The 22,437-nt window shown below is 40.2% G+C and overlaps 1 protein-coding gene across 14 annotated transcripts in view; it reads right to left on the minus strand.

The window, feature by feature from the left end:
* Positions 1 to 426: 426 nt before the first annotated feature.
* Positions 427 to 22,437, minus strand: part of Parp6 (poly(ADP-ribose) polymerase family member 6) — a 32,067-nt gene continuing 10,056 nt past the window's right edge. For 3 of the 14 annotated variants that reach the window (XM_075965660.1, XM_075965661.1, XM_075965662.1), the window contains exons 10-24: positions 21,583 to 21,793; positions 20,999 to 21,052; positions 19,489 to 19,584; positions 18,660 to 18,752; positions 16,852 to 16,977; positions 14,989 to 15,054; positions 14,024 to 14,091; positions 11,743 to 11,791; positions 11,386 to 11,495; positions 10,591 to 10,663; positions 9,881 to 9,950; positions 1,806 to 1,885; positions 1,371 to 1,434; positions 1,120 to 1,204; positions 427 to 789 (exon numbers count right to left, since the gene is read on the minus strand). In XM_075965660.1, coding sequence (XP_075821775.1) covers positions 687 to 789; positions 1,120 to 1,204; positions 1,371 to 1,434; positions 1,806 to 1,885; positions 9,881 to 9,950; positions 10,591 to 10,663; positions 11,386 to 11,495; positions 11,743 to 11,791; positions 14,024 to 14,091; positions 14,989 to 15,054; positions 16,852 to 16,977; positions 18,660 to 18,752; positions 19,489 to 19,584; positions 20,999 to 21,052; positions 21,583 to 21,793 — 1,348 coding nt within the window. In that variant the 3' untranslated portion in view covers positions 427 to 686. Of the gene's footprint in view, positions 790 to 1,119; positions 1,205 to 1,370; positions 1,435 to 1,805; positions 1,886 to 9,880; positions 9,951 to 10,590; positions 10,664 to 11,385; positions 11,499 to 11,742; positions 11,792 to 14,023; positions 14,092 to 14,988; positions 15,055 to 16,851; positions 16,978 to 18,659; positions 18,753 to 19,488; positions 19,585 to 20,998; positions 21,053 to 21,582; positions 21,794 to 22,437 lie in introns of those variants that run through there. The other 11 variants (XM_075965664.1, XM_075965666.1, XM_075965658.1 and 8 more) reach the window with 8 other exon arrangements.

The raw sequence follows: 22,437 nt of genomic DNA on the forward strand, positions 1-22,437 counted from the left end.
CTGCACCTGCCAACTTACCTCTTCACCTCACTCAACTAAAAGCCAGGCAGGAGAAAGACTGAGGGTCCAGCCTCTAACACAAGGACGACTGACAGTGCTGGCTTTGTATAAGGAAGCAGCTGGTCCTGAAGATTTGGAAAAACAAAATCAAAGCTGCTCTGACTCTGACAGTTTTAATAACTGTCATCAGTGGTATTCTCCTGTTTATTTCATATGCATAACTGATAAACTTCTCCTCTTTATTTGATATTTTTATTAAAAATACAGACAGATCTGTAGAATACAACACTGAAACCAATGGATGCATCTTTCACCTCAGGAAAACCAAATCGTCCCAACCTTCGGATATTCCACTCTCACAACACAACCCCTATCTAGGGCCTTGGCTAGGCGCTGGGCCAAGGCTAGCAGACCACAGTGATCATATCCAGTCCACAGCACCTTCCATTTTATTGTTTTATTTACAAACAGGGTGAAGTCAACTGGGCAAATCAGGGGTGGGAGTCAGTCAGAGCCATCCAAACGTGGAGTGGTTCCTGGATCAATCTCCACCATGAAGGCCGCCTCTTCTATCCTTTTCTTGCCCCTTGAAATTTCTCAGGGCAGCCTCACCTGCTGCTCCTGAGCCCTTTTACAAGGGTGGATGGATCCTGGGGGAACAGGGTGATACGAGGGCTGGGGCCCCCTCAGTTTGTGTAAACCTGAGTTCCGATCACACGCATGATTTCCTTCTGTATCTTGGGGTCCTGAGTATTAATGTTGGCATCGCCCACCTGCCCATCCTCATATCTGCCAAAGACAGAGCAAGTGTGAGCACAAGGGGAAGCATGATACCAACCCATACCCACCAGCAGGAGTGTTTCAAGACGTGACCATTTCATCCCAAAGTGAAAGATTTTGTCACTGCTCTTCAGGATAAAGGGATCAATCAGCTCAGCAGGTTTTTCTCTACACAGACCCCAGTGATCTGTCTTTAACCTAAGGGCAAAGTCCCAGTGCCAGCTAAATTAGACAGCAAGGGACAGGACTCAGACAACAAAAAATGAACATCCTCAGCAGCCACACACCATCTACCACCCTCACTCTTCAAGTAATACCAAAGGCTCCTTTTAGACTCACACAAAGAAGAACCTTGTGCAGACATGGTCGGACACAGGGCACACCCAAATGTTTCCATGCTTCTGAAGGTCCTTAGATGTAATCACTGGGAGAAGAGAGGCCAGAAGTCACAGATATAAAGCTTAAGGCGGTCCGGGTAGGGAAGGAGAACATGTTGCTTCAACATAACTTTTGGCTGAATCATGTGCCAAGGGAGCAGCAGAAATAAAGGTTGGGGTCCCAAAAAGACACGAACTGGGTGAACTGCATACCTTCACAAAGTGCGATACAGTTTAGATTCCGACTCTGTAGGAACCTTGACTGAATGGATCGGGTCTGAAAAACAAAGAAGCAGAGGAGAGCAGAGCAAGGTAAAATGCTAGAGCTTGCTCTCAAGAGCTGATTAGCTACTGGTGATGGGGACTAACTGGGATGTGAACTGGGTCTTCTGAGCACCCCGCCGCCCTCCAAATGTTTGCTTATATAGAATTACCCTGGTGGGGCCACAGTTTCCATGTTCATCTTTTCATTTAACCTGCCCTTGCTTTCATATGACTTTGTTTTCATATAACATATGACTGAAGAAAGATCATTTTATAACGTACTTTTAAATGACCTACAATGGCCCCTGCTCCACTGTTCTCCCATTCATTATTTTAGCAGGATGCAGGAAAAGGTCCTAACTCAGGCAAAACCAGAAAAAATACCTGGGGGATGGTGTTCATCCTGTTATATCTCTGGACCAGCTCATCCTTGGATGGCATTCTGTGCTGTCCTTTGCCCATTCCTGTCACAGAACAACAAACTCAGTTAATTCGTCCATTTTTTAAATATTTGTGAAAGTACTTACTATATGTCAGATACCAACTAGAGATACTTGGTGATACAGTAGTGAATAAACAAGTGATTACCCTCGCTTAACCTGGTGGAGACTGAAGGCAAGGAGTAAGTAAATACAATGGAGTACGGTGACGACTGTGATGGTGAGCCTGTAAGCACCGTGTGAACCAGGGAGGGGAACTAGCTTGGCCAGGAGATCTGAAGATGTTCTGGTCCAGTAAGACCTCTGAATTAGGAAGAGTTAGTGTAATAGAATATGGAAAGCATAAAGACAGATAGACCCACAGAACTTAATTTGCATACAGTATAATGAATGGCAAAAAATGATGTAAAAGATATAAACCAGGCTGTTAAGGCAACTGAACTTGATCCTCCAAGAACTCCAGGGAACCAATGAGGTTCTAATGAAACACTCAAGTTGGGAAAGAAGAGCCCGGCAGTGTAGGACACCAATACCTCAGAGTCAAATGATAAGCCAGAGATACAAGTTAGGAGAAAGCTTTAAAGTTACACAAAAGATTGACCACCCAGGATAGAAGGAGAAAGCAGAGCCCTTCCAAATCGATTCTACACAGATATTTACTTTGAAGAATCTTACCTTTAGAAAAAAATGCCAACTCCCTCTCATTTCCACATTATCTCAGAGAATAAATTCTCTACCATCCCTCTACACCCCCTTTTTAAGTTTTTTTGAGACATATTCTCTGTTTAACAGTCCTGGCTGTCCTGGAAATTGCTTTGTAGACCAGGATGGCCTCAAACTCACAAAGATCCACCTGCCTCTCCTCCCAAGTGCTGGGATTAAAGGCGTGCACCACCACGACCCGGCTCCTCTTCTATTTTTAGCAGTTATAGGAGAGGTCTTGTTTGTAAAGACTGAAATAGGATTTTTACTTACATATCAAATAGTACCCATATACCCCTTACTGCCAACTCTTTTTGGCCTAAGGACAGGATTTCAGTCTGTTTACAGGTTTATCATAATCACAGCCTTATCACTTAGGGGTGTATAATCAAGGAGATGGGACAAATATGAAAATGTTGGTTTATAATTACAAGCCATAATCAGGGTTCCAACCTCACCATTCTACTTTATTTCAACTTCACTCTGCTTTAATTCTTGGTTTTGCCGTTGTCTCTATATCAAAAATTTAAACTGAAATTTTATTTATTATTATGTGTATGTGATGTGAGTGCAGGTGCATATGGAAGTCAGAGGACAACTTTTGGGGTTTTATTGCTTTTTTTTTTTAGTTTTTTTTTTTTTTTTTTTTTTTTAGTTTTTCGAGACAGGGTTTCTCTGTAGCTTTGGAGCCTGTCCTGGCACTAGCTCTTGTAGACCAGGCTGGCCTTGAACTCACAGAGATCCGCCTGCCTCTGCCTCCTGAGTGCTGGGATTAAAGGCGTGCGCCACCACTGCCCAGCTTATTGCTTTGTTTTAATTTGTTTGGAATTTTTTTTTTGGCTTAGGTTTTGATTTTCCAGTCTTAGTTGACCTAGAATTCATTATGTAGACCATGCTAGCCTTGAACTCATAAAGAGCACCTGCTTCTGTAAGTGTTGGAATTAAAGACAATGTGTGCTACCACACCCAATTCAGAGGACTACTTTTAAAAGATAGCAGGGATCAAACTCAGGTCATGAGGCTTGGGCATCAAGAACTTTTACCAGTTGCAGCTTATCTTGATTTTATAATGGTCACGATGTACAAGTGGGAGGTGATAACCACTGAACTGAAATTCTTCACTGAGCAATTCAGCTGTCAACTCAACACAGACATATACTACATTCTCAAATGTAAATTCATGGCTGAACAAAACTCAGCTTGAACTGCCAATCCCTTCCTCCTGTAGGACAACCTTCTCCATCATCCTTAACAAGTCTCAACTCTGCATCTAAACATCATGATCTCAGTTCAGATATTTCATTGGCAAGATTCTAAGAGAAATTCCCATTAAGGTTCTACTCCAGAAAAAGCAGTCAGGGGAAGAAAGAGTAATTTTCTTTGGTGAGCCTTAGAGGTGGCACTTTAAGTAACTAAACTCTTGCCCTGTCTCAAACCTATGGCACTGTCCTGTTCATGCTGACCCACTGATTATTGCATTCCTGTCCTCAGACTACACTATTTAATGCCTAGAATAATCTCTGAACACTTTTGTGTCCAGAATTAATTTCTTTTTTCTTTACTTTTTTTTTTAAAGTTTTTTTCAAGACAGGGTTTCTCTATGTAGCCCTGGCTCTCCCGAAACTCTCTTTGTAGGCCTGCCTTTGCCTTCACCTCCAGAGTGCTGGGATTAAAGGCATGTATCACTGCTGCCCAGACAGAATGAGTTTCAAAACAGAACTAAACAAAGAAAATTTCCATCTCTATTCACTATCCCTAATTTCTTGTGACACTGATGGCCCAGTTACTAGCAGAGTCATTGGTCAAAGGCATGCTCTCTAAACACACCCCACGCCACCAACCCAAAGGTACCCTGGTGAAAAAGAAATAAAAAACCAAAATAGACTAAGGAGAAGGAAACAGGCAAGAGAGCTGGTCAAATGCCAGAGTGTCAACAGTAAGTGGGACATTTGCATACATCCCACCCAGTGTTGGAAAGATTCTTATTTAACTTCTGGGACCCAGAGACCCAGCGATTCAAACAAAGCCTCCCCTTGTCAGGCAATAGAATAATGAGAACAACTGCCTACAAGTCAGGAGACTTGGATTTCAGTCATATGATCTAAAGAAAAGTGTTTGGCTTTTCTACATATCAGCTTATCCATAAAGTAATAAGGAATTGGACTAGATGATCAGTAAATCCAAATTCCTATTAAAACCCCGTGGTAGTCTAGATCTATAATCTTACAGTTAAAAAAGGACAGTGTGATTTGATGTTTTAAAGTAGTTGGTAAAGTGCTAAGGAAAGACAAGGAATCTATAAAGATTCCTGGCTCCATCTGGTAACTGAAGGTATTCAAGTACCTACTAACTTAAAGAAAATAAAAAGAAAATAACTTGGTAAGAGATGAGGAAAAGGGAAAGAACATGGGAACTAAAAGCCAGGAGAATCTGATTACTTGGAAAATAAGAACTTAACCATAGGAATGCTCACGGTGGAACAAAGATTAAAAACTGAAAATCCTAATAAGAAGCCAAAAAGACTAATTCAAGTCCATTCTCATGCTGAACCTAAGGATGCATTTACACACTTAGGATGCATTGGGCACTTATCCTATATAGATTAAACATGTTACTTCAAGACATTCTGACTTATCTAAGAGGAATTGTTGCCCTGAAACTTACTTAACATTTATTCTGCAGCACCGGGACCTGAAGCTAGGGCCCAACACATGCTGGGCAAGTGTTCTGCCATGAATTACATGCCCAGCCCAGGGTTAGAACTCTTTCATATTTTATCTGGTTTTATTGAGCAATATAAAAAACATTTTGCCCTTCCCACATGTCAGAGATCCACTGTAGCATCAGAGGTGCACTGGCTTTGACGTCCTCATTCTGTTCCCAGTGCCCAGGGAGTTAGACCCTCCTCGTATGATGCAGATTAAAATTCTCATGTTAATAACAAGATTCAAATTCAAAAAAGTAAAACCAGGATACGGCTTTGTCTCCTCTCCTTTCTCCTTTTGTCTTCCTCTCTCTCTTCCTCTCTCTCCCTCTTTCTCTCTCCTTCTTCCTTAATAAATACTTATGGCAAAAAAAAAAAAAGTAAAACCAGTAGGGCAATGACAATATGCCCTTGACCCCAGAAGAGCTTCCAAAAACTACTGTCACAGAGTATAATTTTCAGAAGTCAATTCTTAACAGTCCCACCTAGTGAGGCAAGGTCTCTCTCTTGTTGTTTCTGCTCTGGCTGGTCCTGAAGTTTTCATGCGAGTCTCCTGTTTCTGTCACCCATGTCTCCACAAGAGCATTGGGGTTCTAGGTACTGAACTTGGGTCATCAGACTTGTATGGCTAGCACTTTTCTCTACTGAACCACTTCCTTAGCCTGACTTGCCTACTTTTAATCAATATTACTAAGATTGTCTATGTTGTTACATGCTATTGCTGCCTTTATTTTCATTGCTCAATAATTACCCAGTATGATTATATCAAATTTGTCTCGTATCCCAGTGATGAGGATCTGAGCTATTTCCAAGATTTGCTGCTGCAAACAGTCGTGCTATAAGCATTCCTGTACATGTACATGAGTTTGCATATGCAGAAATGAAAATGCTAGGTCAAAGAGATAAATTATATTGCTTTTTTTTTTGGATCCACCTGTCTCTGCCTCCTGAGTGCTGGGATTAAAGGCATGCGCCACCACTGAGTGGCTTTTAATTTTTTTGATTATGTTGCTTTATAAAATAAAATGGAATAAAATTATTTTCCTGGGCTGAAAAGATGGCTCTGTGGATAAAGACACTTACTTGTAACCAAGCTTCATGGCCTGAATCGGACCTCTACTCATATTGGGAGGAAAGGGCTGATTCCAGCAAGTAGTCCCTCTGACCCTGACCTCCAAAAGCACAAATGATATTATGGGCACATATACATACCCGTGTGCACATACATATGCACAAAAGAACAATAAATAATGAATGTTTAAGAAACCCGTCTCTCAAATGGGTGTCAGTGGTGCTTGCCTTTAATCCCAGCAATGAGAGGCAGAGGTAGGTGAATCTCTGTGAGTTCAGGGCCAGCCTTATCTACAGAGCAAGTTTCAGGACAGGCTCCAAAGCTCCATAGAGAAACCCTGTTTTGAAAAAAACAAAACAATAACCAAAAAAGAAAAACTGTCTCCTAAAATGGCTGTATCAATTCTTATCCCTACAGACAGTAAAGGAGATCCTGTGGTATTACCATATGAATACTAAATAACATGTCACTTGGTTTATTTTACTTTCCTCTAGAGATTACACAGCTTTCACACAGAGGTGAGGGAGCATTTCTTCAATGGAATCACCATTTATATTATTTGCTTGCTTTTAAAGACTTTGTATTGACCTATACATTTTTTAGGTTTTTTTTTTTTTGTTTGTTTTTTTTTTTTTGTTTTTTTCGAGACAGGGTTTCTCTGTACCTTTGGTGCCTGTCCGGGAACTAGCTCTTGTAGACCAGGCTGGCCTTGAACTCCCAGAGATCCTGAACTCCCAGAGATCCGCCTGCCTCTGCCTCCCGAGTGCTGGGATTAAAGGCGTGTGCCACCACCGCCTGGCCCTATACATTTTTTAAATATCACTTGAGATTGGACTCAGGGTTTGGTGCATGCTCTACCATAGAACTAACTTTGTACACCAGGCTGGCCAGTACTGGGATTAAAGACATTTGCCACCACCACCCCAGCCTGGTCCTTTTTATTTATTTATTTATTTATTATGTATACAATATTCTGTCTGTGTGTGTGCCTGCAGGCCAGAAGAGGGCACCAGACCTCATTACAGATGGTTGTGAGCCACCATGTGGTTGCTGGGAATTGAACTCAAGGACCTTTGGAAGAGCAGGCAATGCTCTTAACCTCTGAGCTATCTCTCCAGCCCCCTGGTCCTTCTTTTAAAATCTGAGATAAGGTCTTAATAAGTTGCCACTTTAAATTATCTATTAATAAATATATACATAAAGTATTATGTATATAATTGTGTACCATGTGCATATCCTTGGAGGCCAGAAGAGGATGTCAATCTCCTGAAACTAGAATTATAGATGGTTGTGAGCTGCTGTGTGGGTCCTAGGAACTGAACCTGGGAAAAACAGTCAGTGCTCTTGACCACTAAGCCATCTTTCTAGCACCTTTTGAATACATGTAAAGACTAATCTTATGTTTTTATACATCTTACAAGCATCTTCTCCAAGTTGGCAGCCTGTCTTTACATTCCCTTTAAGATGTACTCTGATGGAGTGCTTTAGTTTCAACCAGACCTGACAAACTTTTATTAGTTGCTTCCCTTTTTCCACTCTCTAGACTTTTGTCTAAGATTAAAACAATTCACTCTTTGACAGTTTAAGACTCATAAGAAAGACTATGAGGAGAGGGGAGTGATTTAGAGGAAAATAAAGTGTTATCTATCATGCTCAAAGTCCTGGGTTCCATTCCCAGCCAAAAATCAAACATACAAAATACCCACATACTATTTGGGTTTGGTCATCATTTATATTTTTAATTTCTTTTAATCAGTCTTATTAAGTTTTTTCTATTTTTCTAGATGTTTTGTCAAAAGGTTTCAAATTATTAATAGAACATTTACAGACTTTTCTCCTAAGCTTCAGAAAATTTGGTACATCTATAGTGATGCTTACATTTTTGTTCATATTTGTGCCCATTCTTCTTAAACTAATCATGATCTATCTACCAGTCGTTTTTGTTTTGTTACCTCACTGCACATGGTAGGCAAGGACTGCACCACTAAACTACATTTTGGTCCCTCATTTTGTTAATTTGTTTAGTTTTTGAAACAAGGTTTTATTCTGTAATCAAGAGTGGTCTGGAAGTTACTATGTAACTTAGATTGCCCTTGAACTCATGGGGCCCCTCCTGTTTGCCTTCTGAGGACTGGGATTAAAGGCATGAGTCACCATACTCAGTTGAATCATCTGGTTTTTTCTGCCCTATAGTGTATTAGTTCACTCGTTTTTCCTTTCTACCTATTACCAGCTCTTCTTTGATTCCTTTGTTCTATCATGAAAACCAGTTCTATATTTGTTTGCTTATTTTATAGTACTGAAGATTGACCTTAAGGCTTCATGTATGCTAAGAAACACAACACTGTGAACCTATGTCCCTAGGCATTTTATGAATTTATTTTGAGACAAGATCTCAATAAGTAGCCCAGGATGACCTCAAACTCATGATTTTCTTGTCTTGGCCTCCTGAATATCTGGGATTACTTATAAACCTATCACCATAACTACATTATTAGTTTTGCAGTTCTGTGATTCTTTTTTTGTTTGTTTGTTTTTGTTTTGCTTTTCGAGACAGGGTTTCTCTCTGTGTATCCTTGGCTGGCCTGGAATGCAATATGCTCTATAGAATAAACTGGCCTCTAACAGAAACCACTACTGCCTGTCTTGGTTCTGTGATTCTAGATATAAGTTTGTTGTTTATTTTTTAATTTCTATAATGGGCATAATTACTAAAACTACTAAGCAATAATCTATAAAAGAAAAAAAAACAGGATAAACTGCCTTCCTATTGTGGACATGCAACTGCATGGCTTGCTGTAGCTTAGACAGAGACTCCACTGAACAAGAACAAAGGCAGACCAAAGTGGAACATTAACCAGGAAGACCAAAAGAGTTCCGACTTCAATTGTTTTTCTGAGTTAAATAATGCTAGAATCATCTCCTTAGAATCTAGAATGAAGTACTTTCTCTTCCACTCAATGTAAATAAATATTATAATAGTGTGATTACAGACCATTTACATTTTAAAAGGAAGAGAAGAGTAATATCTCCAAAAATATAAGCAAATTATATTCAAGAATATTCACACATGTATGCACATAATTTGTAATTACTCATATCAAATATGTGGTTTACATGGGCATGGTGGCATATGGCTGTAATTCCAGTACTTAGGAGGATCAGGAACTCAAAGTCATCTTTGGATACACACTGAATTCAAGCACAGCATGAACTACACAAATCAGTTTTAAAAAGAAAGAAAGAAAAAAAATCTGGTCTACAAAAAGCTTTTTTTTTTTTTTCTATTTATTCATTAACCCATCCCCAGGGTCTAGTTCCTCCACTGTATAAAACTACCATTTTTTACAATAACTACCCTTGCCTCATAAATAATCTAAATTTCTAGTGAGAGAAAATAGAAAGAGACAGAATGTGTATCCATGGTTGGGGAAGATGCTAACAAAGACCAAATATCCATGATGAAAGAGAAGATAGCAAAGTTCATGTGTTCACAGACGGATGTAATATAGAGTCAAGGTGGCCAAAGAGTATTGCTTACCTGAGTATCCAAAGGAAATACTGGAGATGGGGCTCAGGTAGATGCCTTTGCCATAGGCTGCTCCATGCAGCTTGCAGGGAAACACCAGGATGAATATATGAGCCTGGGACCCCCATGGCTGTATATTAGGCATCCACAACACTTATGCAGTCCTTTGTCCCTCCATTTATCTACCTTCTTACTCATTCAAAAAACTCGAGGCATCTACTCTTGAAAAGCTGATTGGCTGAAAAGTGGATTCAGTTAAACTGCTTGCTTGCAAAATACTAAAGAATACCATGGAGAACGGGGAGTAGCAGAGCCACTGAGTCATTGCCTCAGCATTCATACTTATGACCTCAATCCTTAATATATTTTCAGATTCTCAAACAAAGAAACTATGGAAAAGGTAGCAGGAAGAGGAACAAAAACCACTCCTAGTAGTTTCTCAGGGCAATGAAATAAGCCTTTGTAACAACTCCTTGAATAGCCACAAATGGAAAGTCTCTGTCATAATAATAGGTTAATTCTCATTACCTAAACAACCAAAATATACAACAGCCACATTCATTCTATATTTACAGTGCTAACTTTCTCTGTACATAGGCTCTATCTTTCTCAAGATAGGCTAGACATGGTGATGCAGAGGCACAAACAGATATTCAAGCATTTTAGAACAGACTTCCATAGCTGAGTGAGTGGAAAGAAAGAAGAAAAGGACACAGCCTCACCTGCAGTTTGGTGTAGGATGCATTGACCAGCCCATTGCGCAGGATTGAATGCCAGTTCTCAATGTGGGACCCACTGTAAGGCAGGATAGAACATGTGTCCCCTCATAGTATGAGATTCTTAGGAATATTTCCAAGACCATTATCACCCCCTACCCACAATACATGCAGACGGGCAAACACACCTAACGAGTGACATGTTCACAGATAAAGTCATAGGCTGCAAGAAGTGTGTATGTGCATGTGTGAGTGTGTGGTTAAACTTTACATCTTCCTGTTGTTCAACTAACCCCACATCTTAAACCCTCAAATGCTGGCTCAGTATTTTCATATTTTCATTTGCCTATTTTCCTGACACTTCAAATTCAGTAATTTCATCTCAAATTCAATAAACTTATCAATGATCTCAATATGGCTTCTAGTCCAGAGGTCACACTGCATTTTTTTAATAAAGAAGCACTAAGACTTCCTCTAAATTACCCTTAATACTTTTTTCTTTCTTCCCTCCACAGTTAGACATAAACTGTGGATTTCTTCCCCAAACCTTAACTCTATCCTTCTAATCTGCTCCTTTGTATCTTTTTACATGAAAATATTCTGTCCATTCAACCACACCGTAAGCAGTTTAAAAATAAAGACCATGTCACATGCAGCATTTTCTCCTTTACAGCACCTACCACAGTAGCATTTAGTAAATAACCACTGACTAGTTGACTATCATGAAAAAACAAAACTCATAGATCCCAAGGCCCTGCTAGCCTAGCCCATCTCCTGACGCCCCACCTCCACCATCCTTACTGGAAGGCAAAGGTGCTTCCATAGAGCTTCTTGGCGGTCCGGAACCGAGCCTCCTTGGCAGGAGGGCTGCTCAGCAGGAGGAATTGGTGTGAGGTGTGCATGAACTTCAGCTGCTGCCCAGGGTGGGGGTGGGATAAAAAAAAACAGCAGAAACAGAGATCAGGGAGGGAAAGGTTGGAAACAGGAAACAAATCAGATTTACACTAACTACAAACAAGGGAAATATGTTTAGGGTCACTATGCTGATGGACAGACAGTACCAACCAAGCTAGTCAAGAACCAATACAATGGGTGGGCATAGAGCCCCTCCTTGCCTCTCAAAAGTTTTAAGATTACAGAGGGAGAATAATTACTTACCCTGCTGAGAGGTAGTTTGACAATGTGTGACCTGTTGCTAGAAATTATCCTGGAAGAAACAGAAAAAGAAGGGACAGAATAACTATGTGGTAAGGCTATCCTGAAGAAGAACTTTAATCTAGGTACTGCAAGTAAGATTCCAATGTCTGAACTGTGTGATAATTTCCAAGTCATAGTTGATATTTCTTCTTCTTTCTTCCTTTCTTTCCTTTCTTTCTTTCTTTCTTTCTTTTCTTTTCTTTTTTTTTTTTTGTTTTTCAAAACAAGGTTTCTCTGTGTTAACAGTTCTGGCTGTCCTGGAACTCTCTTTGTAGACTAGGCTGGCCTCAAACTCACTGAGAACCACCTGTCTGCCTCCCAAGTGCTGGGATTAAAGGCTTGTGTGATCACTGCCTGGCCATTGATAGTTCTTTTAAGTGATATTGCTTATATAAAAATTACATATATAATTATATAGATTTTAAAGGGAAGCCACCAACTGGACCAGTTAGTTTTTAAGAAACTAATAACAGATAAAAAAGTCGGGGGGGAGGGGGACGCTGCTATAACTAGGGAGAGAAAAACACGGAACAAAAGAAATATTAGAAGCCAGGTGTAGGTGTGCACGCCTTTGATCCCAGCACTCAGGAGGCAGAGGCAAGTGGATTGCTCAAGGCCAGCCTGGTCTACAAAGTCAAGTTCCAGGACAGTCAGAGCTAAACAAAGAAACCCTGTTTTGAAAAACTAAAAAAAGAACCACAAACAAAAAGAGAATCAGAAGTTACCAATTAGAGAGAGGTCTGAATTGAAAATGGTTAAACTGGTGTCTGGGGTTTAAAAATCCCAAAACTGAGGCTCAGGAGCCAACCTGCTTAAGCTCAAAGGAATCCTAAAGGATCTCAGGGATGAGAAAATAGAAAGATACTATATAGATTGGGGGGAGAAACAAAAGAAATTAGAATGAACTTTCTGAGGAGTCAAGAACAGACTAGGCTGTATATAGCCTGAACAGAAGGATAAGAGAACAAAGGCATAAAAACTAAGGATTCAGCAAGAGCACTATCTCCTCCAGTGGGTACAGTGTACTTATTTTGTGGTTGTTTAAATTTTTGTGTATGTATATGCAGTGTGCATTGGGCAGGTGGTATGCATACATGTGCACCCACGGAGGCCACAGTCAACCTCAGGTGTTGTTCCTTAAGAGATGTCCACCTTGTTTTTTGAAACAAGTCTGACCGGGACCTGAGGTTCGCTGATTAGACTACTCTGGCTGGCCAGTGAGCCCCAGGGACCTGCCTATCTTTGCTTCCCAGTGCTGCAATTACAAATGTATGCCATCATGCCTGTCTCTTCTTGTGAGTGCCAGGTATCAAACAAACGCAGGTCCTCACGCTTATATGGTAAGTATTTCACCAACTAGACAATCCCAGGCTCTCACCATAGTTTACGGTGCTACTTTAGAAGTCTATGTCTGGTAATTACTCATGCTATGAGGAAATAATCTACTGCACTGGCTACCTACTTTCAGGGGTTGACTTAGAAGGAGGCAAACTAGAAAGAGAAGTTGTCAGGAAAACAAGAAAGATCAGCGGGAGGGAAGGAGAGGAATGGAACAGCCCAATTCTTTGCTAGCAGTAGGAAACAACAGTGCATCTGGTTCTAGCCACTCTTCATCAGGGAAGAAGATAGAAGACAGAGATGAATTTCTTTGGACACACAGAAAACTATGCTGAAAAACTGAAAACGTACTAATGGCAACTATAGTTAATAACATTAAATTTTTGAGAATTGCTGAGTCATAATGGACAATATCCTAGCACTTAAAAACTCTAATGAACCATTACATAATGCATGTTGTGCTTGACAAATACACACATTTTTCTTCTTTTGGTTCTTCAAGACAGGGTTTATCTGTAACTTTGAGCCTGTCCTGGAACTCACTCTGTAGACTAGGCTGGCCTTGAACTCACAGTGATCTACCTGTCTCTGCGATGAGCACTGGGATTAAAGGTGAGCACCACCACCACCCAGCTAAATACACATACTTTTTAAACATCTTATATTAAAATAAGTAAGAAAACAAACATTTGGGGAAATTTGGAATACTTCAAGCTTGAGAAATCATGTCAGAATTTGTGAGCTCTTTGTAGTTACTGTCAAGTCAAGGCTTATCAGCAAAACACCAAGAAAAAGTAGTCATAATATAGAGCCTTGCAAAGAATGCTGAAATGCCTCTAGGAGAACATATAGATGACTCTTTTCTTCCCCACCCCATACAAAGCCTGAGCCATTCTATCCATACCACTGCAGAAGAGGATGGGCCAAGGGATCCAGCTTGTCCATCTGTTTCTTGATTTCCAAATATGAGCCCTGTAAGACAATGGCCATAATAAGATTATCTCCCAGGAGAGGAAGGACCCCTCCCACTCTCTATAGACTACTGGGACCCAAGGCAAGATAGGCTATTGGAAGAATGAAGGCAAGGGGTTCCCACCCTTAAGGAGGCCCAGTCAGGTTGGCAAGACATAAATATGAAAATGCTTACAAAACAACATGCAGGTGGGTCTCCCTCATTTTATGCAACTCCTACAGCTCTAAAAATGGTGCTTATAAATCAAAAAACAAATAAAATCAATGTCCCCCAAAGAAAAGGCTAAAGAATCCTGTGGCAAATCTTCACATAAATTAGTCTTTCTAATAGTAAATCATCCTTTCTAGGTATACCTTCTGTGTTAACTGCACTGTGATATATAGGATTTACTGAGAAGAGGCCCACCTGTAAATATGAGTACAAATGAATGTCTATTCCTGCAGAGACTGCAGACAAGGGGTGGGGAAATCTGGTGAGGGACAGCCTTGAGTCAAAGGATGATCACTGCTCTGTGTGGCTGCCCTACCCCTAGAAGGACAGAAGATGCAATCCCTGGATCTAGCTCCTTATCTCTAGGTCTCCTCTTCACCCTCCTAACCTTGGGCAGAAGTCTTTCCCTAGCTTCTCTAATTCTCCAAGAACTATGAAAAAAGTTGACACATGAACAACTTGTGAAAGAATCTGCAGCAAAGATAAAGATTGAGAGAGAGAGAGAGACGCCAGGAGTAAAGAGAAATAGAGTAAGAAAGCTAACAAAACAGGAACAAGAACTGGGATGGTTACAAAGAAAACATAAGGAAAACATAGGAATTTGAGTAGCTTCTCTAAATCTTTACCCTACACCTGTGAATTACAAGCAGGAAAGAGGGCTGAGCTAGGCAGAGAAGGCAAAATACCTGGGTCATCTCCCGAATGGACATCACACTATCCAGAGCTTTCTGAAGTCGCTCATAATTCTTCTTCTGTTGATAATCAATGGGAAGAAAATAATTAAAAGCAGATACAAAGATATGATAATAAAAAAGAAAAAGAGGGCAGTTAAAGTCTACACTCAAGTGTGCCATGGAAAAAAACAAGCTTTATCTGGAAACTTTAGAGTTTTATGCTAGTCCTTTTACTAGTTATGTAATTATCTGAGTAAGTCGTGGAACACCTTCAACTATTACAAGCCCTGTTTGCAAATAACAGGGGGTGTTCTGTCTGTCTGATTTTTGTATGTCAGGATTTTGGTGATGCTAAGGATTGAACCTATACCCTCAAATATGCTGGTAAGCGCTCTACATTGAGCTATACTTCATTTCATTTGTAACTAAAAATACTATTTCTGTGGCAATCGTCAGAGATGTTCTCAGAATTAAATAAATGTATAAATCTAGTATTATATCCAATATATAGTACTGACAGAAAACAACAAGGCACTGTGACATACAGTGATGGTTAATTTTAGAAGTTAGTTTGAAAGCTGGTGGTCCACGCCTTTAATCCCAGCACTTGGGAAGCAGAGGTAGGCAGATCTGAGTTCAAGACCAGCCTGATCTATAGAGCAAATTACAGAAACTACAGGACAACCAGGACTACACAGAGAAATCTTGTCTTGAAATCCCACTCCTCTGTTGCTGGGGGGGGGAAAAAAAAGGGGAAAAAAGAAAAGAAAGAAAAAAAAAGGATTTAAAAAAGTCAATTCAAATAGGTTAAAGAGTACCTACTTATTTGGTCAAACATGATTTCTGGGTTTTTCTGTGAAGGTGTTTTGGGGTTCAGATTAACAGCTGAATGACTAGAGTAGGCAAAGCTGATTGCCCTTCTTAATAAGGATCTCATATAGCCAAACAAAGACCCAAATAAAATAAGAAAGCTAGTCTTCCCAATCCTGGCCCTTGAATAAAAAGGTATTCTTCACAAGTTGAGGTATCAGCCTTTTCCTGGCTTTAGATTTGAATGAATTACAAAACTGGCCCTTGTGGGTCTTGAGCCTGCCTGGTTCTCAGGTCTCTGAACTGGAACTGGAACATAATTCATCACAGGCTCTCTAGGGTTTCTAGTCTACTGACTGTAGATGTGGGGACTTCTCAGCCTCCCTAAGTAGGTGGGACCATTCCTCATAATAAAATCCCCTACAGTTCACATGTAAATGAATGGAATATATTTATAGTCATCCACAGGCTATTAACTATTTCTCCAGAGAACTCCCCATAGGGTATTTCATTTACATTATCTCTTATTTTTATAACAGTTCACAAAATAACTCCTACCCCCTTTTATAGGCAGACAGCTGAAACTGAGAAAGATGAAGTACATTCCCTAGCACTATTCAACAAGAAAGCCAGAGACCCTCTGGTGGATCCATGTCTGGCGGTTCCCATCAAGCCTACGTCCTTTCAGTGTTGTTTTATTTCCCTCCCAGTCATAATCTCATTCTTAGAGTAAACTAGCCTGAAGTTTACTATGTAATCCAGGTTGGCCTTAAACCCTAAGCAATTCTCCTGCCCCAATCTTCCAAGTGCTGAGATTAAAGGTACATGCCACCACATCAGCCACAAGCCTATATTCTTTTCATCATGATATAACAGGTACTAATTTTTCTTCCTTTCTTTTGACAAGCCGAGCTATTTTGTTGGATTAACGCCACTGTTCAAGAGTACCCAAGAAACAAGTGTTCCATTTCTTCTGTCCTTCATTGGATCTGTTGTGTATATAGGAATTGGAATCCAACCTCCCACCATTTCTGTCCCTTATTCCTTTCCTCCCAACAACTATACCTTAGGATTAAAGGCCAGAGTCTTGGGATCAGTTGGGTCTACCACAGACGGATAAGGCTCGAAGATGATGCTCTTTCTAGGAGACTCCAAAGCTGCTCTACACATGGCCACCAGCAGATCTACCACCTTAGGAAAAAAGAAAGGGAAAGAACTAAATGACAGTTCTGGGAGTCTCCAGAATGTTCCCACCACCCCCCCTTTAAGGCAAATGTTTTCATGGCTTTCTAATTAGAAATTATAAAAATTCAAATACTAGGGCTAGAGAGATGGCTCAGTGGATAAGAATACTTGATGCTCTTATAGAAGACCAAGGTTCAGTTGCTAGCACCCACATGACAGCTCACAACAGTCTGTAGTTCTGATTCTAGAGGATCTAAAACCCTTTCTGACCTCTTCGGATATCAGACACCTACATGGTACACATATATACATGCAGGAAAAACACTTTTACACATTAAAATAAATCTTTACCTAAAGTCCAAATACTAGCAAAATGATTAAAGAGATACCATCTCCAATCCACCAAACAAATTTATCTGCTCCCAAGTAACTACAAAATTTGGTAAATATACTTCCAAGATATTTTGATATACAAATAGTATCTGTTCTTTCTTTCTTGGGCAAAGGTGCAAAGAATGAACTGAGAACCTCATCTATGCTAAGCATTTGCAAATCTTTTTTTTTTTTTTTTTTTTTTTGCTTTTTCAAGACAGGGTTTCTCTGTGGCCCTGGAACTAGCTCTGTAGACCAGGCTGGTCTCGAACTCACAGAGATCCACCTGCCTCTGCCTCCCGAGTGCTGGGATTAAAGGCGTGCGCCACCATTGCCCGGCTAGCATTTGCAAATCTTTAACTCAAGAAATCCTCCTGCTTCAGTCCTCCAAGCAGCTAGGAAGCTAAAGAAACATGCCACCACAAGCCTGATTGGTATTTGATTTAGACAACTGTGCATTACAGCTTTATGTGTACAAATAATAGCTGTTCAGTGTTTTCTTTTTTTTCTGACTTTTTTTTTTTTTTGAGACAGGGTTTCTCTGTAGGTTTTGGAGCCTGTCCTGGACCTAGCTCTTGTAGATCAGGCTGGCCTCGAACTCACAGAGATCCTCCTGCCTCTGCCTCCCGAGTGGTGGGATTAAAGGCATGCGCCACCACCGCCGGGCCCAGTGTTTTCTTTCTTAAGACTTATTTATTATGTATATAGCATTCCTTCCATGTAAGCCTGCAGGCCAGAAGAGGGCACCAGATCTCATTATAGATGGCTGTGAGCCACCATGTAGTTGCTGGGAATTGAACTCAGGACCTCTGGAAGAGCAGTCAGTGCTCTTAACCGCTGAGCCATCTCTCCAACCCTGTTCAGAATTTTCAATGTAAGGATATGCCATAATTTTGATGGACCTCCTAGACAGACCATTATCCATTTTAGTTTGATTATAAGCTTTATACTTTAGTGAGCACCAATAAGTATGAAAGCATATTTGGAAGTTAAATTCTCTTTTTTAATTACTTTATAAATAATACCAATCAAAATTTCCACTTCCTCCCCTCCTCCCACTTCCCTCCCGCTTCCCCATGGAAGTTAAATTCTAAGGAATGAAATCGCTGGCATCCTTTGCTTTTGTTTTGAGCTAGGGTCTTACTTTGTAGTTCTGACTAGACTAGAATTCACTCTATGAACCAAACTGGCCTCAAACTCTAAAGATCCTCCTGCCTCTGCCTTCTAAATCCTGAGGTTAAAGACACTGACACCATAACTTGTCTCTTCTACTTTTCTTGATCCCAATTCCCCAGTGTCCTTTTCCTCCCTCTTACCTCTGCTCCAGTAGCCACCTCCTCTGCAGCTCCAGACATGACTCCCAGCGTGTAGAAGGAGAAGACACATAGTTCACGAGTACAGACAGCTGGCTAAAGGGAGATATTAAACAGACAGGAGAGATGTGGGTTGTGTATGGAGAAGATATAGGGAGAGATGAATTGTGTGTTGAGAAGATGTGTGTGTGTGTTGAGGAGGACTATCAATCAAAATTTAAATGCCTTAACAGTAAGTTTGAGTGATCTTGTCTACCTATAAAATTCTCTCTGGTCATTAAGGTAGTTAGATGTTCTCTTTTCTGAGTTTTTATTTTTATTTATTTATTTTGGTTTTTTGAGACAGGGTTTCTCTGTTGTTTTGGAGCCTGTCCTGGAACTAGCTCTTGTAGACCAGGCTGGTCTCAAACTCACAGAGATCCGCCTGCCTCTGCCTCCCAAGTGCTGGGATTAAAGGCGTGCGCCACCACTGCCCGGCTCTTTTCTGAGTTTTTAGAACACTGCTCCTTGCCTTTAAATATATACACATAGATTATAATTTATAGCTAAGTGTTTGGCCTACTCACCTAGATTTGGGAATAGCCAAGTATACCATGGTCAATACCAGATGCCTGCTTAAAAATGTTAGGTGGGAATGGAGTCATCAGAATTGTTTTTATAAATTTCTCTCTCCAGAGAAGATTACTGAGATTCATCTTCTGAGAAAATGATTATTTATAGTGTCTACAGGATTGTGAACAGAATGTATCTTTTACTACAGGCCTAGGAAGAAAGGAGAGCTAGGAAACAAAAGGCCTTGGCCAAGTAAGATGGTCAGAGCAGGGACCTATACCTTAAGCATGGACCCGTTCTGGAAGACATGCTGCTCATCACACACCACACAGTACTCATTCAGTGTTGGAATCCTCTGCTCTGCATATTTCATGATCTAGAGAGAGAAAAGAGTCTGTATCTTTTCTAAGTATAGAAGTTTTTCATGTTGTTTTGAAGAAAATGGAAATAATTGAATATTTTCTAGCTTAGATTCTGAACTTAAACTGATGGCCTCCCTAAACTCCTAACCCTGTATGATACTAAACAAGTAGACCAGCCTGATCTTTGACATAGAAGTCTCGAGTTAACATTCCACATCTACTATTTACTATCAAACGTAACTACTAGGCAAGTCAGATACATTTAGCCTTGTTTTCTTCACTTATAAAATAAGACATTATACATCTCATAAATATACTGCAAGAAATGAGATCTGTCCATGCATTTAAATTTGGGGAGGTGGCATCAAGCCTGTCAACCTGAGTTCCTGGGATACATATGTAGAAGGAGAGAACTGATTCCCACAAGCTGTCTTCTGATCTTCACACAAGTGCTATGGCATGCACATGCGTGCCTGTGTGTATGTGTATGCCCCTTCTAATTAATTAAATAAAATTTTGTTTTTAGTCTCCATCATTATGTATTAGATGGGAGGAAAGGCAACACAGGGTCACAGGACAACTTTACAAAGTCAGCTCTCTCCTGCACCTTTATGGGCATTCTGGGAGTTAACTCAAGTTGTCAGACTTTCACAGCAGGTGCTTTACCAGCTGAGCCATTTTACAGGTTCTCATCAAAGTATTTTACAAATAGGTACTAACTAATCAGTTACAGTGGCTGTAGTCATTATAGATTTTCTACTTGTGGCATGAGTGTATTCAATCCAAGATGAAATGCTGGGGGGCAGGGCTTAAGTGATTTCCACTACTTAAGGACAATTAACCCATCTCCTAGTCAAACACATACATGCAAACACACATATTCTATGGAAGGAAAATGGCATAAATCCAGAGCTTTTGCAACAGTATCTTAAACTATATGCTTTTAAATTTTTATTTACTTAACACTGATTTAACTACTTGTTCTTGTGTATCAATCAGGCTGTTAACATGTTTATGGGCTGGTTATTAAGCCTGAAAGTCAGTAGTTCCAAACCCACAGGGATAGCATATCAGATATCCTACATATCAGACATTTTACATTACGATACATAACAGTAGCAAAATTACAGCTATGAAGTAGCAATAATAGTAATTTTATGGTTGGGGTCACCACAATGTGAAGAACTATATTAAGGGGTCACAGCATTAGAAAAGTTGAGAACCATGGCAGTAAGTGTTCTTGATAATGCTGTGACCTTCTTGAGGATGGAATCTACGCCTTCTTTTTTTTTGTTTGCTCAACCAACACTCAGTATAATTTTGGGAGCAAATCAACTCAGGAAATAACTGACTCAAGACTGGAGTTTAGGCAGTTAGATGGGTGAGCAACAGGGAAGGGTTTTGGCAAAAAGTTCTGGACTTGATTACCTGGACAAGGAATCCATACTCCAGAGTGGGAATGTTCTTGCAGTGACCACTGACCTAGTAAGAGTTCAAGACAGATCCTATGAGTTTCTTATAAAGTGGGGCCCAAACACTCCTCATTCATACCTTTATCCAGGATTATCCTAAAATAGCTAAGTCTTAGCTCAGATCAGCCTAAGAAATCACAAACCTTTAGAAGTTTTTGTTAAAGGTTCTAAGGTTTACCAGTCTGTAACCCTCTTCAAAGTTACAATAGGTTGGCACAGCAGCTGACTACCAAGTTGTAGCTATAACCTAACTATACTATACATGACTTCTCCTTGGCATGCTAATCCCCAGACTCTGCTTTATAAACTACTATCAGACAGGCCTGTCAGGTATGAAATAAGCATTTAATAATTATTATTTAATATTATTTATTTATATATAAGCATTTAATAATTAAAAACTATTCCATTCTATACATTCATGATATATGCCTAGATTTGACTAGACAGCTCTACCCCCACCCCTTTGAAAAGTTATTCCCCTACATATCTACCCCCACCCTCGTGATGCCCACATCACACAATCCCCAGCCCATGTACCAAAGGAGAAGTCCGTGCTGAGGGAGGGAGGCCCACGTGCTGGGGGCACAGAAGACCTGCCTGGGGGCTGGGGGGATAACCAAACACCTCTACTTTGGGGTTCTTCATGGTGCAAGAAATGGAACGATTCATAAGGCGTCCAACTCGAAGCTCTGGTACACCCAGTTTGCCTTTTAGCATGGAGTCCTGTATGATAGGAAAACTGGGAGACCTGTAGAGAAAGAGCAAAGAAAAAGTAATAAAACTGGGAACTCATTATGAACTTTAGAAGAGAATTAGAAAAAAGAACATTGTAGGCCAGAGATGATCATAAATTCAAGAGCATAGTCTATTGTTATCTTAAATAATGTTAAAAGAGAATAATAAATCACAAAATTGGCTTTTGATATCATTATCTGTATGTTCTTCAGGTCGTAGCACATAAAAGGCAGAAGCAGAGCCTCAGCCACCATGTCATTCAGACTAAGTATGACCAAGTATATTTCTTTTTTTTTTTTTTTTTTTTTTTTTGATTTTTCGAGACAGGGTTTCTCTGTAGCTTTTGGTTCCTGTCCTGGAACTAGCTCTTGTAGACCAGGCTGGCCTCGAACTCACAGAGATCCGCCTGCCTCTGCCTCCCGAGTATACTTCTTAAAGATGACAGGATCATTTTTTGTTGTGAGAGAAAAGGACTAAGCATTCAACACTCTTCAAGGCAAGTAGTTGTATCCTAAACCTTGCCTAATGCCAACTGTCTAACCATCAAAAGTGGCCTGTGGAACACTACAAATCTAGCTTTGTGTCCATCTTTGGAGAATCAGAAATCTGGATATAGAACCAGGGTCAAAGAATAGAGCAATGTTTATTTCCAGAGCC

Source organism: Microtus pennsylvanicus, chromosome 3 (genome assembly GCF_037038515.1).
Source record: "Microtus pennsylvanicus isolate mMicPen1 chromosome 3, mMicPen1.hap1, whole genome shotgun sequence".
Lineage (NCBI taxonomy): Eukaryota > Metazoa > Chordata > Mammalia > Rodentia > Cricetidae > Microtus > Microtus pennsylvanicus.